The following is a 19338-nucleotide window of genomic DNA, read 5'->3' as shown; positions in this document are numbered from 1 at the left end:
CATTTGATGCAGCTCCATCTGTTTTATGACAGCTACACTTATGCTAAATTGAAATGAAGATATTGGAAAGGTGAAGTATATTCAAAACCTTATTACCCAAACATAATAAAAAGATTCCACACACTGGAAATGAGACTGTTGATGGGTCAGCTGGCTGCTTCACACACACTCCTTTCCCATCAGCTCAAGAATGTTAAGCCCCTTAGCTTCGAGATCCAGGGCCCCCTGGAGTGGGCGGGAAGGTTGACCACCCCTTTAGTATTTGATACTATGTGTGGAGTCAGACATGACAGCCTGAGAAGAAAACACAACCACCACGAAACCTGTCTGCTTTCACTTCCAGATTTTGGATCCTGCTTCTCTTTTGATCAGTATGGAAATGTGGGAGGACAGGAGGAACATCTCTCCCCTTTCCCTGCCCAGCATGCATGAAAATTCTATGCTGGACATCTGGATATGTGAGGGAATATGCAGCTTGTGCCTCTTTGCATTTCCTGTTCTCTGCCCCGCCCCCACTCAGTCACATATGAATTGGCGCTGACACAGCATCTCTCTCCGTATCACTGAGATTATAGACTCTCTAGACCAACAGCTGGATGGATTGTATGAGCATAAGATCTCAGTCCACTTGCCTTAGAATTGGAACAAGAAGACTTTCTTGTTTTCATACTCACCATTGAGCCTTACATATTCACCAATATGATCTGCAACCTCTGGTGAGAGCCCCTTCTCTCCGACCATCTCACTTTTCACATCTTCCCAAGTCATCTATAGACAGGATTGACAGCTATGTGGTCACTTGTTTTAATGAGTCATTTATTTATTTACACAGTGTTTTTACTATTGATGATCGCCTGGGATGATTCAGGAATATTTTCCTTTCCTCTCATTGCTATTTTGACTCCATGGAACCTCCCACCATATTTCTAACCTCTTTGACTCCAAATGAGAAACAGTCACCTCCATAACATTCTACACAATCCTTGAAGTATGAGATACAATGAGGAAAGCAAAAGTTTGCAGTGAATATCAATATGCAATTATAAGAAAAGGTGCTTTCTTTGAATAGAACCTGTAATGGGAGATACATATAAGGAGTGTTCAGGCATTCGCCAAAGTGTGAAGAGGGTGAGGAGTGTCCCCCCCAAACACGCAGTTTGCCCCCTGCTCAGTCCTTGACTTTCCCTATGTTGCATAGGATAGGGTTTCTACTTGCAATCTGGGATCCGGATAAGGCAGGATCCCCGATCATGCTAAGAGTTCTATTTGTGTTCAAACAAACACAGGTAGAAGCCCTATGCAGACCTTTTCCAAACATATTCTGGTCACCTTGTGTGCCCACCTTTTGCTTTCTTTGCTTTGGAAAGTTGATTGGTCATACCATACTTTGATGCCAGTTGCCTCTGGGCATAAGGGTTGGGACTCCCAGCATGGTTCCAATCTACTACACTGGGGGAAAATGGCACCCTTCTCTCTCTGTCCTGTCAGTGCTCTTGACCCCTCTCACCAAGAGTCTTGGAATACAGTGAAGATTTGTGACTCAACTGCTTCCCCTTACATGGTCAGAAATGGAGATGAAAGGAGCAAAGGCAGCTCACACTTGCCCATTGTCAGACTGGTACACTCTGCTACAGAGGCTGAGCCGCCTATGCAACTCAAGGCTACCTACAAGAAATCTTCTCAGCAGTGCCTGTCACTTCTCAGAACTCTGAGGTGTGTCTGGCTAGTGTCTTCCCTATTTGTCAGATAGGCACCAGACAAAGTATTTATTTCTTTAATTAATTTCTATCCTGCCCTTCGTCCCAGGAGCCCAGGGCAGCAAACAAAACACTAAAAACACTTTAAACATCTTAAAAACAAACTTTAAGATATATTAAAACAAAACTTCTTTAAAAACATTAAAACAAAATACCTTTTAAAAAAAGCTTTAAAAACATCTTAAAAAGCAAGCAGACTGCATGTGCTGTTTGCAGTTATCAAGCTGCAGTTAACAGCTATCAAGGCACAACCACTAGGAGCAGCAGCCCCAAGACTATAACTGCATTGGATGGAAGCCTGGCCTCCCCAAAACATCATTCCCTTGGGAAACAATCCCATCCTTTCCTATGTTTTCCAAACACTTGAGTCACAGTAAAAACAGTCTCTTCTCCTAATGTCCTTACCTTGTCTAGCTTGTCCACAGAGGAGCAAGCAGTCCGGAATTTGCTGTCCGGAACCCCGCAAGCCGCAAACATCCCATCAAGAATACGTCGGTCATTGACCTACAAGGAAGTTGAATTGTTTTCAATAGAAATCCATGGCTCCTGCTTCTGCATGTATTACCTCTGAGGCATGGGGGGGGGAGGAAGTGGGCAATAGATGGGTGGCTGCCTCTGCTTCACTTTCTTTCCACAAGAAAGCAGAGTAACCATTGCCAAAAAAAGGCCACCTGACTTGGGGCCCTGAAGCATTGTAACTGAAACCCATGCAGTTTGTCACAGGTATTTGCTTCCTTCAAACTGAGTGCAGCTGTGAAGGGAGAAAGGAAGTTACGGGTTGTATCCAACACAGAGCGAAGTAAGCAGTTCTGCCAGCACAATTATTTCTGCTTCTGCAGTGGAACTTCCCCCTCTTCTCCCCCCATGTGCCCCCTAAATCTGTTCTGGGGTTTCCCCCAACCTCTTGGAGCAGATTTGGAGAGGATACAGGGCACACATAAGGTGGGGTGTCCTGTTGCACTAGCAGTAATCCTTGCACTGATGGGGTAAGTTACTTGAATACCATTCCGAGGCTTCATCCACCAACACTTATTTATTTATTTATTGTATTTATATACCGCCCCATAGCCGAAGCTCTCTGGGCGGTGTACAGTAACTAAGTGTTACAGTAACTCAGTTAACACTAAGGTACAGATACTGTTCTACTGTCACATGCTCTCACTAAAACCTGATGTCCCTCAGATTATGTGGTAGATATAAATCCTAGATGCTGACTAATCTTAGCTGCCTGACAAATATATTTGAAAAGTAACTAGGAACCAGTAGCAAGGGAAAAGCCTGTGACGCCTGCCTTTTGCTACAAAATTATGTACAGTGGTGGTGGAGTAGCAAAAGGATCATGTCTTCCTCCACCCCTTTGCTCAGTCTTTTTCCCCACAAATATTTGGACTGGCACACACTCATCTTTCCCTGGAATGGGAAGTGAGAACGTTTGGATGTCCAAAACCATCTGGTGTTCTATTACATAGGAAATTACTGCTTTTATTAGAAATGGCGAGACTTAATTCTGGTTTAAGATGGGCAACAAACCAGTTAAAAAGAAGTGAAGTGAAAAGGCTGTGTAACAAGACAAAGTGTCAAGTTTTTATTTTTAGTATTATTTTATTTATTAAATTTACATGCTGCCTTTCCTCCCAGAAAGAGCCCAGGGTGGCAAACAAAAACACTAAAAGCATTTTAAAGCATCTTAACAAAAGACTTTAAAATATATTGAAAAAAAACATCTTTCAAAACATATTAAAACATCTTAAAAGCATCTTTAAAAATATCTTAGAAAGTAATTCCACCATAGACACAGCCTGGGATAAGGTCTCTACTTGAAAGAGGAAGGTTTTCAGTAGGCACCGAAAAGATAACAGAGATGTTGCCTGTCTAATATTGAAGGGGAGGGAATTCCAAAGTGTTGGTGCCATTTGTCGGTGCCAACTTAAATTTCAAGAATGATTGTTGGGGTTTATTTTATTGGCTCTTTCTTAATTATCTTGACTACAACTGTCAGCTATAAGACACCCAATGATAAACCTAGAAAAATTCTGAAAGAGGGTAAGTTTATAGAGACCTGGTTCCCATTCTTCACATATATTAATGGTGTGTATCAGACCAGCGGTCATTTTGAAGGGATTTGCTGAATAAACTGGAAGGAGGCAAACCTTGATTTTTCTTTAATGTCATCTTCTGTACTCAATGAAAAGAACCATATTTATTATAATAATGTTAAAAATTTACAATAAAAATGGTATCATTTAAAAAATAAACCTAGAAAAATTCTAATCTCTAGCCTACCTATTTGAGTAAAGTTACAAGTGTTTCTTTCAAGAGCATTAAAATGTATGCATCAGTAACATTTATTTTGCAGTGATGGGGAGAGGCCTTAGCTCATTGGCAGGGCACATGTTTTGAATGCATAAGGTTCTAGGTTTTAGTCTCCAGGCTAAAATCTTCTAGTTAAAAGGATTTCAGAGAGGAGGGCTGTGAAAGACCCCTGCCCAGAGTAGAGATCTGCACTAAAGTACCTAAGCCAAATGGACTCATGACCTGTCTAAGCCACCATCATTAACGTATTCTCCTGCCCTGTGACAAAGGCATATTGAGTGAGGTGGATTTGTGCTAAAGAGGAACAACTTTTTTTTGCTGGTGATGGGGAAGAAGAATCTCCATGCTTAGGGCTCCAAGAGTATATCGGAATCTGTGTTTAGAAGGATTTCTCTCCAGATAAGACTAGCTAGTAATATTTTGATTAAAAAAAACACAAGGGCAGCTAACAAAATCTTACATCATAAAAGTACAAAGAAAATGCAAAAAATACCACAATTTTTTCAATAAACCACAGAAAATAAAACCATATAAAATGTCCATATTAGATCAAGCAGCAGGAAACACTGGAATACGGCATTCCCTTGCAGTGCTTATAAATTTGAACTATCCAGGTTATATTATTCAGGTCCCTTGAACTGAGTTAAATTATATCTGAGTTAAATTGTTACCTGCTTTAACAACTTTGCAAAGCATTTTAGGGACAAAGTTGCTCAGATGTGAACAGAGCTGTATGGCACAGTTGGGAGTATAATGGAGGCATCCAGAGCACTGTCTGATCCATTTGTACTGGATCCGTTTCAGTTGTTGTGGCCGGAGGATGTGGAGAAGCTGCTTGAAGAAGTGCTGCTGACCACCTGCCCCCTTGATTCTTAAGAGCTAGCAGTAGGGGGATGACTGGGTGGGTCCAGGGAGTGATCAATGCTTCACTGGCGGAGGGGGAAGTACTATCCGCCTCAGAGGCAGTGGTTTCCTCTTCTTAAAAAGACTCCCTGGAACTCCCTCCCCAGAGGTGAATCTGGCACCTTTACTGTACAGCTTCCATCATACAGAGTATGGAGAAGACAGCAATATTGTGAGACAATTAGCAATAACCTAACACTGAAAAACACAGGCACTCCAGGTAAATAATGAATGCCTGAAAGAGACACAGGTATTAGCCTTTCAAGTGGCAGGTGTATCAGCCTGTTTCTAAAAGTCTATAGGGCTAAATATAAGGCATAAGTGATTTATGTTTGCTAGGGACTCCCAAATACATATAAGGAAAAGGCGGCAAAAGCTGGGGCAAAGAAAGAATTTAGACTAATCAAATTTGTGAAAGCACAATGAATGCATACTGACAAATTAAGACAAAATAAATTAAATTGCATTTCTCATTTTATATTCCTTGCAAAAGACAAGATTGCTAAACAGATTTTATTTTATTTATTTATTATTTGGTTTATATCCCGCCCTTCCTCCCAGCAGGAGCCTAGACCGGCAACAAAAACACTTTAAAATATCATAAAAACAGACATTAAAATACATTAAAACAAAACAACTTTAAAAACATTTTTTTAAAAAGCTTTGAAGACATTTTTTAAAAAAAGGTTAAAAAACATGGGTATTTCATGTATATTCTGGATAAAACAGCTCTAGATTTCTAGCCTTATTCTCACCTTGATGCAAAATTCTCCTATTTGTAGGGCACTCAGGATCTCATGCACAATCTTCAGACACTCTGCATCAGGAATCATAGGGTCATACTGGCCAGCAATGTCAAAATCCTGAGGTACAAATTGTGGAAGTGAAAATCCTTAAAGCATAAAGAATCCAGTTGAGTGGCAAACCTATTGGTTGCCTGATACATTGGGTAATATTCAGTGCTAGTCCTTATCAGAGTAGATCCATTGAAGGTTAATAGACATGTTTAACTTAAGCTATTAATTTCAATGGGTCGACTCTGAATAGGACGTAGCTGAATACAACCCATAGTTCCCAACTTTCCAAGAAATCCAAATAATAGTAATAATAGTCAGTCCAAGATAGTCAGTCACCTGGGAACTGGAACATGGGACACATTCAGGCAACTGGCATCTTAACCCTTGAAGGATACCCACAAATATAAAAAAGGGAAAAGGGTGCCATCAATGATAAAATAAAATGTTTAGGCAGCACAAGGCTGAGAAAGCAAGATGTCCGCGTACATTCACCTTAAGACAAAATGTCAGTTCAGTGTAGTTTGACTGGAGTAATAGTTGTGGATAAGCAAGCAAACAAGCAGTCAGGCAATGTATCATGTCATCAATGCAGATACAAAGCAACAGAAAGAAGATAGATACAAGCCCTATTCAGGCTGAACAGGGTGCCTCAACATGAGTTTTGGGGCAGGAGGCTCGTGTGCTAATCCTGCCTCCTAATGCCCTGCTGGCTCCATCCCTAACCCTGAGTTCACTTAGAAGTGTTATCACGATTTCCAGCTGAGAGGTTTCACAGCTGAATGCACTTAGGAGCTCCCTTCAGACCTGAATACAGGAACGGCAGAGGTGGTGAGAGGCGGCGATGCATGCAGGGACACAGTCCCATGCCCCCTATTCCAGTGTGATTCCCTGTTCAGCCTTAACATTTGAAGAGGGCTACAAAAGGTTGAAATGCAGGTGCTGTGTCCAACAGCAACTTCATTTCCAGGCACTTGGGGGGGGGGAACCTCCCAAATTTAGGGAGGACCAAATTTAGCCTGGCCTGGGTCCCAATTTGACCTGTGAGGCAGTTTTCTCCAAACCATGCCCACCTGCCCCACGCTGTGATGTCATATGTGACATCAGTTATAAGGCTGAAAAGAGGTGTAGCTGTATCAGGTGTTTGACTAAATTTCTGGGGAACTGTTATGCTGCCATTCTCTTCAAAAAGCCACTGCCTGTCAGCTGATGGGCAGAGACTTCAAGCCTGCTGATCAGTGGTGCTTCAAAGCACCACACAGGGCTTTTTGCAAGCCCTTGTGTGTGCTTTGAAGTCCTGACCATCATCACCTGATGCCACTGTGTGGGCCACAAGGAGGATCTGGCCTGCCAGCCAGATCAGGTACCCACACCTGATATGAAGGCCACATCCACACCATACATTTAAAGCACATGGCTTCCCCCAAAGTATCCTGGGAACTGTAATTTAAAGGTGCTGGGAATTGTAGCTCTGTGAGAGATAAACTAGTTTCCAGAATTATTTGAGGAAGCCATGTGCTTTAAGTGGAAGGTATGGATGTGACCCTAGATTTAAAATCTATTTCTATATTTGATTTTGGAAGACACACATTGAGCTACTGAGAGTTTTTCACCTTCTCCCATTGGCAGCATTCCTTCCCTTGTTTCTGCAGGGCTGTAGCCCTACCTTCCACCACTGATCTTCAGTCTACAGCCTGGCCAGTATAGTGATTGTACCTTCTTTTGCAGCTGTTCCAGGCCCCATTATAGAGTGGAAGTAATTACTTGTGTGTACTACTTCCTTTATGGTATTTGCCCTTGGCTTTCACTGGAGAGAAGGAAAGGGTTCCTTTAGTGTCCGGAAAGGCAAAAGGACAGGTGCAAAGCAGTCTGGGTGTTACATTGCTCTTAGCTCTGGAAACAATTCCAGCAGGGGAAGGACATGACAACCAAGTGGAAAGGATGGGGAAGACACCAACTGGCCTGACTGGGAGAAGAAAGTGGAACCAAAAAGTTACAGGCAGCATGAGAAGGACAGAACAAACAAACAGGAAGCCAATTAGCCACAGATGCCCTAATGGTGCTTTACAGATACTCACACACTGGTAGAACTCTCTGTAGCGGCCCCTTGTCATGGCTGGATTGTCTCGCCTGTAGACCTTAGCAATATGATAACGCTTAATATTGGTGATTTTGTTCATAGCCAAGTAACGGGCAAACGGTACCTGAGAAGACAAGGCTAAGGAGAACATCTCAAATCTTGAGCCAGCCAGACTCTTGTACGTGGTTCGGTTTATTCTTGTACGGGGTTCTGTCAGGGGGAGGGAGACATCCCAGTATCTTTGCTCCTAACACAGCCACCTGTCGACAACAGGGACCATCAAAGCAATAGCTCTGTCACAGGCATTAAAACAAAAAGGGGGAATGCCTCATTCCCAGGCTTTCTGAATAGCTTACAAAAGGTACAGCCCAAATTTAATAATTTGGCAGGGGTGGGTTGGAAACCCCAAACAAGCAGCAGCACTGGGGATCTGCACTGTGATAAGATGCCACTGCCTGGATCCAGCCTGCCCGATTTGAAGATGAGACATTCCCATATTGTCTGCTCAAGAGAGATCTCGGTATCTCCAAGTTTTATGTACATGTTTAGTGATCTACACGGTTATGATCCTCTTGGGTAGCCTGAAATATGGTTTCCAGCAGCTGTCATAGTATTCTGGGGTTTTCTTTGAAAAATGTATATGCCTCATGGTTGAGGTGGGAGCCATTTTTGCAAAAAATGCAAACATCAAAACATTCTTCTGTTCAGAGAACCGTGGCACTCCACTCAGAGTAGGTCACAGGTGGACCTCCCCATGGCGTCCCTCTCCTCCATGGTTGTCATTTCAATTTTGTCCCTCTCTCTTGGAACAAATCTTTGCATTTCCCCACTTGCATGCATTTTGCCTGGAACTGCAGCCTTGGATTTTATTCTCTTCCCCTCCTAATGTGTTGAATGTATATAATTCAGCTTACATTACTGGATACAGTTGATCCGGTGTGTTTCAAAAGTTAGATTGTGCAAAACCTGCTGGTCTGCATAACCCCAGATATATCTATTGCCTCAATTCCTACATGTCTTTGCCTCTTCCATGTTTGTGATGAAGTAACGAATACAAGAAATTACAAATTTTAAAAAGAACTGTGCCATCAAAATAACACTCCAACAGTTTCTGAATTTGTTTGACTTGAATAATTTAAACCCTGGATTATTTGACTGGAACAAGTGCAGAGTTCCAGGTCTGCTGAAGAGTCACTTTCTGCCCAAGTAGGAGCATGGGGTTCAAGGATACAGTTAAATCATAGCGGAGCGAAAGGAGCTCTCCCCCCTGATCTTTCAAATCGTAGATCAACTTGGAGTCTTCTCCATACTTCCCTGTCAAAGTTTCCTAAAGAGTAAAAGAGGGTGGGGGTGAGAAGACAAGTTGGACAGATAAAGGCAGGTAATAGGTGTTCACAGAGGAAAAGAAATACATCTTCAGGCATTTTTTCCTCTTATAAAGGCCTAAAGTGCCTGGGGACCTGCATATAATTTATATTATTTCTATCTGACTCTTCTACTTTCATACCCAGAGCAGCTAACAAAATGTATAAAGCAAAGGGCAATACAGGCATAAAATGCTGTAATCAGAGTCAGAATAGCAGCAAGTTATACAAGACAAATACAGTTCAAATTGAAATAGGCAGAGGTTAAAAAGCTACATGTTGGAATCATGTCAAAAGTGGTGTGGCTTCAGTTTCTGGTAGATCTCAAATGGAAAGGTGTTCCAGAACTGCAGCCCTGCCACAATCTCTCATGGTCACCAATCACACATCTTGCGATGCCATGGAGAGCAGGGCCCTTAAGCCAATCTCAGGGCTGCATTCAGCTTAGTGCTGAGCAGATCATTCTGTCAGCAGAAGGATTTCTCCTTACACCAATGGAACAATTTCCTCCTCCCCTCCTGTGTGCCCCCTAAATCTATTGTGGGGATTCCCCCAATCCTCCAAAGCAGATTTGGGGACAGTGTGGGGCACATGCAGGGGGAGGAGAGGGGGGAAATCCCCTTCTGCTACTGCTAGTTGAATATGGCCCCGAATGCTTGGGCAGGGTCATGCAAATGTTAAGTGGTCCCTTAAGTAATTCTACCCCAGACCACTGTTCTGCAACCTTGGGTCCCCAGATGTTGTTGGACTACAACTCCCATCAACCTTGGGCATTGGCTAAGCTGGCTGGGGTTGATGGGAGTTGTACTCCCACAACATCTGGATACCCAGTGCCCTAGACCATGTAGAACTTTAAAGGCTAGCCCTCTGAAATGAGCCCAGAAGCAAACGGGTAACCAATGCAGCAGACATAAGATCCAAATAAGATGTGGGGATCTACAGATGCCACATAAAACTCTTAGCAGTTACGTTTTATCTTAAGGAGAACTTCTGCCCACTGAGAGAGAGGAGGCAATGTCCTGAGCCTCTTCCTTCCATTGCATAACACTGAAGGCATGGGGTAGGGTCCGCACTACTGAGCCCGGAGTTTATGGGATTCTCTCCCCAAGGAAGCTTACTGCCTTCTGTTTTCAGAAAAATCCAAATTTCTAAAATGTCTGAACAGTCTGTCAGGTTTCGCTACCTTCATTTTATAGAACTATGCTTTTAGCTGTTGCCTGTTTTCCCAGTTTTATATATTAGGAACTACTTTGTGTTTTCCCAGGAAAAACAACAACAGGGTACACATTTTAAAATAAATGAATGGAAAATAAGTGACACTACAATCTATATCCATATATTTCCAGGTAAGTGAATATAGGATGGCAGCCTAAGTTTACAAATCTACATGAAGCAAATTCAATGTGGTGCTGGCTCCTTAAAACATTTATTCTCTTTTCCTTCTGTTGCAATTAAGTTCTAGACTTAAGGGCTTATATTTGACTTCTCAACTAACATTTGATACCTCTGCCAGCACCTTTTCTCCCTTGCCTTACTTACTCCCTCTCCTATCCTATCTCACCTTTAGTTCAAATACTGGAGTATCTATTGTCTCAGCTCCATGGCGTTTGAAGCAATCGATAATGATGCTGAAGACTCTCTCTCTGATAGCCATCTGTTTCGGACTGTAATCCCTAGTACCCTGAAAGCCCAGGAAAGAAGAGACAGGTTACAAGACAACCTGATGGACTTCCATCCCACTGAACAAATGCTGCGTTACAGAAAAATGAACAGAGAAGGTGAACACAGTGGCACACCATCTCCAGCACTGAGACATGATTCACTAGAAAAAGACCATAATGCTGGGAAAAACAGAAGGGAGTAGAAAAAGAGGAAGGCCAAACAAGAGATGGATTGATTCCATAAAGGAAGCCACAGACCTGAACTTACAAGATCTGAACAGGGTGGTTCATGACAGATGCTCTTGGAGGTCGCTGATTCATAGGGTTGCCATAAGTCGTAGTCGACTTGAAGGCACATAACAACAACACAAAAAGGTAAAGGTGTCCCCGCACTTGTAGTGCGAGTCATTTCCGACTCTTAGGGTGATGTCTTGCAAAGTTTACTAGGGGTGGGATTGCCAGTTCCTTCCCCGGCCTTTCTTTACCCCCCAGCATATGCCAGGTACTCATTTTACTGACCACGGATGGATGGAAGGCTGAGTGGACCTCGACCCCTTTTACTGGAGGTTCGACTTCCTCCTTCCGTTAGAATCGAACTCCGGCCATGAGCAGAGCTTCGGCTGCGTTACTGCCACTTACCACTCTGCATCATGGAAGATCTAACAACAACATAGAGGTTTTAAAATTATGACTTCGCTCCCCCTGCCTCCCACCACAGGGCCATCTACCACTAATGGCCCTATGGGAAGGACCCCATTGTATATTACATTTTGATTTTCCTTGTAAGCTGCCTTGTTTTCTGTGCCCCTGCCAATGCAGCTAAAATCTAAAAGGGCATCAGGGTTGCAAGGAGGAAGCCTGTTCTAGGGTGGAAGACCTACATGTGAAAGTCTGCTCCTGATGAAAATACAAGTAACATAATTCAGAATGTTTGCAAGTCACCTTGTATATATTTAGAAAAAGTTTCTTCTCCTATTTACTGCCCGCCCTTCACGAGTAGGTCCCAACACAGGATACAGAAATTGTAACTGTATGTAACGAAGTAATCAAAAAAGCAAAGATAAACTAGAGAAAAATAAGCAAAATTCTTAAAACAAATACAAAACTATGGAAACCTCCTTGAGATAACTCAAAGGGTTATACAATCTAACTTAAAAATAGCCTGCTAACATTTCCCCCCCTCCTTTCTATATTTGGGTAATTTTATGGTGCTGGGTTTTAGCAGCAGTTTTATCTGCTGCTATGATTTAATGTGATTGTTAATGTTATGTTTATTGTTATCTTAATAATTTGGAATCTTAGTATATTGTTATTTATGATGAAGCTACAAACTGTTTTGTGAAGGTAGATACTCAAAAGATGGGTTAATTTAAAAAAATTGTATGGACAATTCATAGGTACAGAAACCAGGGTTGCCAGGTTCAGGGCCGGAGACTGATCCTGTACCTTTTGGAGAAGAGAAAGTCAGCCAAGTGCAGGTGTTCTTGCAACACTGTAATGAGAAAAACCACATGGTGGAATTCTCTCTTCCTCCTGCACAACTTTTAAAGATACAGAAGACCTCTTGGAGGCCAGGCCTGGCAACCAAGAGGTCTTCTGTATCTTTAAAAGGTGTGCAGGGGGAAGGAAGAATTCCACCTTGTAGTTTTTCTCATTAAAGTGTTGCAAGAACACCTGCACTTGGCTGACTTCTCCTAAAGATACAGGATCAGTCTCAGGCCATGAACCTGGCAACCCTAATAGAGACTGTACCAAGCTTTGGACCACGAACTGGAAGTAGAATCCAACATAAGATGTTATTGGTAACAGTTGCAACTTATAACGGTTTAAAGCTTTTTACTGTAATAAGCCAACTAAACAAGGAAACAAATTAACAAAGAATATAGCAGCCTCAAAAAGCTATCTATTCTATATTCTACTTTTTATATTAAACTTGGGTTTAAACTCAGTTGGTTGCTTTTAACAATGCACTTACCTTGGAGTAAGTCTCATTTAATTCAGTGGGACTTAGTTCCAAGTATATATACATAGGGTTGTACTGCAAAAGTTGCAGCACTATGTGCACTTATCAGGGATTAAGTCCGATTGGCATAGGACTTACTCCTGAGCAATAATCCTAAACTTCAATAATCCAATATTTGTTTAGGTACAAATATGCTGCCCTCATGCAAATGAACTGTGCATTACAAAAACATGTAAAAATAACATGGGACCTAAATATAATTTTTATACATTCCAGAAATATGCCTTGCAGCCAGGGAACTCATTAGATCAGGGCTAGGGAACCACTGGCTAGGGAACAACTCCCCTCAGCCTCAGCAAGCATAGCCAGGGATGATGGGAGTTGTAGTTCAGCACCACCTGGAGGGCCAAAGGTTCCCCACACCTGCATTATATGATCACTATGCTGTCTAGCTAACAGAAACATCAACAGTGTTTCTATAGCAAAGTATGGCAAATATTTTATTAGACTTGGGGCAAAGCATTTCTTAAACTCACTCCATCATGGATGTCAGCAACTTTTATTATTTCCAATAGAAGGGGAGAAAAAAGGTATACCTCAAAAGAGGAGGGATAATCACAAAACAGCGGATAACCCAACAGCAAAACAAGATTAAGAATATAAAGAACACAGAGGAAAATATTGTGTATAAACCTGCCAAAACATAATAGCATAGGGTTAAGATTCCAAACAATTCCATCAAACATTATTTTTACTATACAGTATTTATAGTCCACTGTCCTTTTTCAAGCAACCCCCCCAGAAAGATAGTAAACAGACAAATACATTGTATAAACAAGTCAAAGATGACGAACAGAAGGTCCTTATGCTCTCTCCCCCTCTCTTTCCCCTAAGATGCATAAGAGCTGGCTGCTGCTGATGTATGAATGAGGAGAAAACACATTTTTTCAGAACTGATGATTTTCAGAAGTCCTATGAAGTAACAGAATTGCAAAGTTCATACACTCCCACAGAAACTAGAATTAATTTTAGCGGTTTCCCCAAGGTGAACTTCAGATGAACTGAAAGGCTACTGATTAACCAAATGTACTATGGCCCTGACTTCTGCCTTAAAGGAGGCAGCAACCATACACCTGCTCCTTGGCTCATTAACGTAACAGTTTGTGGGAATGTACCCCTAGTTCCCTCTCTTGTACTAGACTCCATCCAACCAGCCCCTCTTTTGCTCCTTCTGGATCTTTATTTCCTGTGCTCTGACGTCTTCTTAGTGTCAGGTCTCCTTGTCTGCCTACTGTCAGGCTCTTTCTTCCAGCAACCTCCCCTACACCTGCCTCCTTCCCTTCTTAAAGCTCATGGCAGCTTTTTCTCTTAGCAGTGTCTAAGAGATACGTGCACAGTACATGCACACTGCATGCTCAACTTCAACCTGTTTCTCAGAACACAGTGTGGAGCAACAGTATGTATGATGCAGTGCGTTATGTGTGCAAGAGCATCCTCTAGTGGCTGCATGCTTCAATAATGGCTGTATTTGAGATACAGCGAGAGTTGGACTTACCATAAAATACTCTTCTGGTCAATGGAGAACAGAATTTACAGGAAAGGGTTAACTCTTCTTCTGGGAGGTAGGTTCAACAGGTTATCAAAACTTTGTTAGGAAGGGGAAGGAACCTTCTTCCAACCTCCAGACTGAAACACAGCTGGAGCGGTAACCATAACTTTAAAAAAACAGGTAACCAATTTTAACACAGAACAATATAAGGAAAAGCAAACCTCTGAGATTATGGGACAGGAGGGGTCATGAGAGACCCTACCTCCTCTGCCCAGAACACAAATGCAAAGCACCGAAGACCACACCTCATCACCCAGGTTCAACTTCTAGGGTGGGGCTGTACATGACATTCTCCACTGACCAGAAAAACACTTCTTGATAAGTCCAACTTTCTGTACGCAGTCAGCAGAGGAGTGGAGCATACAAGCAAGAGATGTAACAAAGCAACAGCTCCCTTCCAGAAGGGAGGGAGGGAGAACCTTATGACAGAACCTGAGGAGCCCCCTCCTGCCAAAGGCTGCTTCTGCAGAGGTATAGCTTTCCACCTTATGAGGTCTGATGGATGTGGACAGACAGGCCCAGGCTGCTGCTCTGCATAGGTCTTCCAGGACAGCATTCGTGTGCAGAACTGCCTTGGTTGCTACCTCTTAGAGTGGGCTGTGACATCTATGGGCTGAGCCCAGGATTTGGTACAATAAGCCTGTACAATGCACTCCCAAACCAGCTGCTGATAGCGGAATGGAAAACCTTCTTGCCCTGGGCCACTTTTTATAAAATATGAGTAAGGATCCAGCTTTCCTGAAAGGCATCGTTATTGACAGATACACCCCGAAGATCCTCCTGATAGCAAGTTTGTGCCATTTTCTCTCTCTCCAGTGAACCAGACGGGCTGAAACCCACAAGGATGATCTCCTGAGCCCTGTAGAAGGTCAAGTTGAGTGCTGGCAGGAAGCTGGGGTTGGGTCAGAGAACAATTCTGTTGGGATGGATGATGCAGAGATTGACAAGGCCCCCGAGTCCCCCACTCTTCTAGCCGATGAGATTGCAACCAGGAACAATGCCTTGAGGGTAAGTGGTATGGAATGGAAAGACTTGAAGGACTAATGATAGGTTCCGCTGGGAAACTTGTGCACCACTAGGAAAGCAAGGATGGAGGCCTCTCAAAGGAAATGAGTGTCTACGAGGTGGCTTGCTAGGGAACACTCCCCTAAGGAGGCGGGGGGGGGGAAGTACAGTCTCCAGGATCACCACTTGCCTGTTCTGAGTGTTAGGTGTCAGGCCCTGGTCAAGATCATCTTGTAAGAACTCCAGCACCTCCACAGTCTCAGAGGAGAACCTGCTGGCATATGCACCACCTCTTGAATACCCTTCATATCATCTCATAAATTTGGTTGGTGAAGGATTTCAAGAGGAGAGGATGGTGTGACCTTGTCTGAAAAGACTTCATCCCTCAGGGCACTCTGTTCAACCCTCCAGACATGGAGCTGGAGAATCAAACCTTGCAACAATAGATCTGGATGAACAAGGAATCTCTGACAGGTGCTGGAACTGAAATTGACGAGATCCAAGAACCAGAACTGTCTTGGCTAGTGGGGGGATGATCACCACCACCTGGGCTCAGAGGGTCCTCACCTTCGGGCAAAAACTTTGAAAGTGGCAGGAAAGGAATACAGTAGGCCTTGGGGTTGTATTGGCAGATGCATTTCCTTTTGCTCAATGGCCCTTTGATGGCCACTCAGCTGAGCTCTCAATGGAGAAGAACCAAGAGGAGAAAGAGGGGGCATCTGGACTTCTATGGCTAATGTAGGACAAATGCTAAAGCAGCTACAGTCTCTTTTACCATCTCTTGGTTGAGTCATGAGAGGACTGGTGGAGGCCAGTCTTCCAAGGGATAGAGTTCCTTGGGTAGAAGTGGTCTCCTTGAATCTTTCCTGCAGTCCCACTCCCCGGGACAGCTGACTATGGCTTCCCATGAGAGTGTCCAACATGGTGCCTGCTATAGACATGAGTGTCTCTAGTGCACTTGCTGTATATGAGCTACCACCTTCTCCCCTGCTGAGGGACATAAGGGCCACCTGCCTAAAAGGAAAGCTGAGGACCTTCATCTGGTAAAGGCCCCACCCTCAGAGCAGAGAAAGAGCAGTGTGTCTGGAGCTCAGTGTTGGGTGACTGCCCCCTTGCCATGTCTGGTACCTTCATTGGTAGCAGCTGCAGCCAATCTCCTAGCTCTTTTCCCACCGCCAGGAGAAAGCAGCAGCACAAGAAGAAATTGTAAGGAACTCCAAACTGGGTGAATGGCAGTAAAAAGCAAATTCAATTCAACGTAAGCAAGCATAAAGTGATGCACATTGGGGCAAAAACTTCAAAAATCACATATATGCTAATGGGATCTGAACTGACAGGAATGAGACCTTAGGGTCATACTGGATAGCTCGATGAAGGTAAAAAGGTAAAGGTGTCCCCGCACTTGTAGTGCAAGTCGTTTCCGACTCTTAGGGTGACATCTTGTGACGTTTACTAGGCAGACCGTTTATATGGGGTGGGATTGCCAGTTCCTTCCCCGGCCTTTCTTTACCCCCCAGCATATGCCGGGTACTCATTTTACCAACCACGGATGGATGTGCGGCACCTGTGAAAAGGGTGAATTTCATGTTAGGAATTACTGGAAAGGGGTTGAAAATAAAATGCCAACATCATAATGCTGTAACATGAATCTATGGTGAGACCATATTTAGAATATTGTGTACAGCTCTGGTTCCCTCACCTCAAAAGGGGTATTTTAAGGCTGAAAAAGGTTCAAAAAAGGGCAACTAAAAACTGTGACACCTTTTAGTAGCTATTTATGGACCGTTCTATACTGCTGGATCTAGATCTTTGCTTAAAGCTAAACCTGTAATGATTGTTTAAAAATGTTTATTGGAATGTTTTCAATTGGTGGCTAAGAGACTTATACTGCAAGGCTGGAGGGACAAATACCCACCATCCATTACTCAGTGGATTGAAGATCTTGCTGCCCTTTCCTTTCTGCATTTGAATACCTGGCTTATAATCAACAATCTTGTTTTCTTTGGACGTATGGACTGCATATAGTAATCTATACATTTTTTTAAATTACATTTATATCCCACCTTTCCTCCAAGGAGCTCAAGGTGGCACATATGGTTCTCCTCCCTCTCCATTTTATCCTCACAACAACCCTGTGAGGTAGGTTAGGCTGAGAGGCTGTGACTGGCCCAAGGTCACCCAACAAGCTTCACTGTGGAGTGGGGATTTGAACCCTGGTCTCCCAGGTCCTAGTCCAGCACTCTGACCACTACACCACACTAACTCTCTTAAATTCGTTTACATTTGAATTGATGAAGCATTCTTATTGTTAATGTCAGCAGGTGGGATTTTATTCAGTTCCACTTCTTTATTTTTTATTATATTTGCAAATCAACATTCTTAAAAAGAAAAAAAAGGGCAACCAAAATGATCAAAGGGTTGGAGCAACTACTACGAGGAACGGTTGCAACATCTGGGGCTCTTTAGTTAGAGAAGAGGCAAGTAACGGGGTGGGTGGGGATATGATAGATGTGTATAAGATGATGAATAGGGTGGAGAAAGTGAATAGGAAATAACATTTTCCCCTCTCCTGTGATACTAGAACCCAGGGCTACCCAATGAAGCTCAATGTTGGAAGATTCAGGATAGACAAAGAAAGTACTGCTCCACACAGGGCATTGTTAAACTTCAGACTTCGCTCCCACAAGAGGCAGTGATAGTCACCAACTTGGATGGCTTGAAAAGAGGATTAGACAAATTCATGGAGGATAAGGCTATCAATAACTACAAGCCATTATGTCTAGGTTTCACCTCTGCTCTCAATAGAGCTGCACAACTGGGGAGAAGGCTGTTGCACTCAGGTTCTGCTTGTGGGCTTCTCATAGATATCTGGTTGTCCACTGTGAGAACAGGATGCTGCGCTAGATGGGCCACTTGGCCTAACCCCGCAAGTTTCTTGTCATGTTAAGCCACACAGCACAGGGGAAAAGGAACTCTTTTTTAACACCAAATATGGTGGATGTCCAACCTGTTCTGGATGGGGTTGCATTCCCCCTGAAGGAGCAGGTTTGTAGCTTGGGGGTTCTCCTAGAACCATCTCTGTCACTTGAGGCTCAGGTCGCTTCGGTGGCATGGAGTGCCTTCTACCAACTTTGGTTGGTGGCCCAGCAATGGATGTATAAGCAGAGGGTGGCTAGCATCCTAAAGAGAAATCAAAAAAGGGGTCAAAGACCAAGATGCTGGAAAATAGGAACTTTTATTATAGATAAAACCCAACACGTTTCAGCCTGTTATCTGCAGGCCTTCATCAGGGGATAATAGCTTATAAGCAAATCGCTTTCTGTACTGTGTCAATATCAAATGTCTCAATCTCAATAGTACAACGCTGAAACGTGTTGGGTTTTATCTATAATAAAAGTTCCTATTTTCCAGCATCTTGGTCTTTGACCCCTTTTTTGATTCCAGCAATGGATGTGTCTGACCTTTGTACATTAATCGACATCACAGCCACATAGGTGTCAGAAATGTCTTCAGACATTCGCACTTCTCTCCACCCAGGCAAGGAAGAGGAATTAGAACAGTTCAAGGACATACGACAGCCAAGCAAAAGCATTCAGAGAGGACACAAGAGCAGGCCCAGTGAGGGAGCGTGGCCTGGGGAGGGAGCTTAGCTTGGGAAGCAACCTCAGGATCAGATAGAGAGATCTGAAAGGCCACCTTCACTTCTTAAAATTTAGGTTCCCCAAACCCTGCTATACACACTTACTAGACAGTAAACCCCACTGAACTCAGTGGGGCTTACTTCTAAGTAAACATGCACAGATTTTGCACTGGGAGAAGCGGCAAGGGAAATTGCCTGTAATTTCACTGGGAGAGAGAAAGACATGCTTGATCCCAGCAGGACACGACA

General features: G+C 43.2%; 1 protein-coding gene across 1 annotated transcript in view; it reads right to left on the bottom strand.

Moving 5' to 3' along the window:
- HARS1 (histidyl-tRNA synthetase 1) overlaps positions 1–19338 on the bottom strand; it is a 37123-nt gene that overhangs the window by 15686 nt on the left and 2099 nt on the right. Inside the window, exons 3-8 of the mRNA XM_061586610.1 lie at positions 10773–10892; positions 9079–9174; positions 7846–7971; positions 5729–5836; positions 2163–2261; positions 675–768 (exon numbers count right to left, since the gene is read on the bottom strand). Of these exons, the coding sequence (XP_061442594.1) occupies positions 675–768; positions 2163–2261; positions 5729–5836; positions 7846–7971; positions 9079–9174; positions 10773–10892 (643 nt within the window). The remainder of the gene's footprint in view (positions 1–674; positions 769–2162; positions 2262–5728; positions 5837–7845; positions 7972–9078; positions 9175–10772; positions 10893–19338) is intronic.

Source organism: Rhineura floridana, chromosome 1, assembly GCF_030035675.1.
Source record: "Rhineura floridana isolate rRhiFlo1 chromosome 1, rRhiFlo1.hap2, whole genome shotgun sequence".
In the NCBI taxonomy this organism is placed as follows: Eukaryota; Metazoa; Chordata; class Lepidosauria; order Squamata; family Rhineuridae; genus Rhineura; species Rhineura floridana.
The sequence above is the reverse complement of the archived record's forward strand: the minus strand, read 5'-3'. Positions and strand labels throughout refer to the sequence as shown.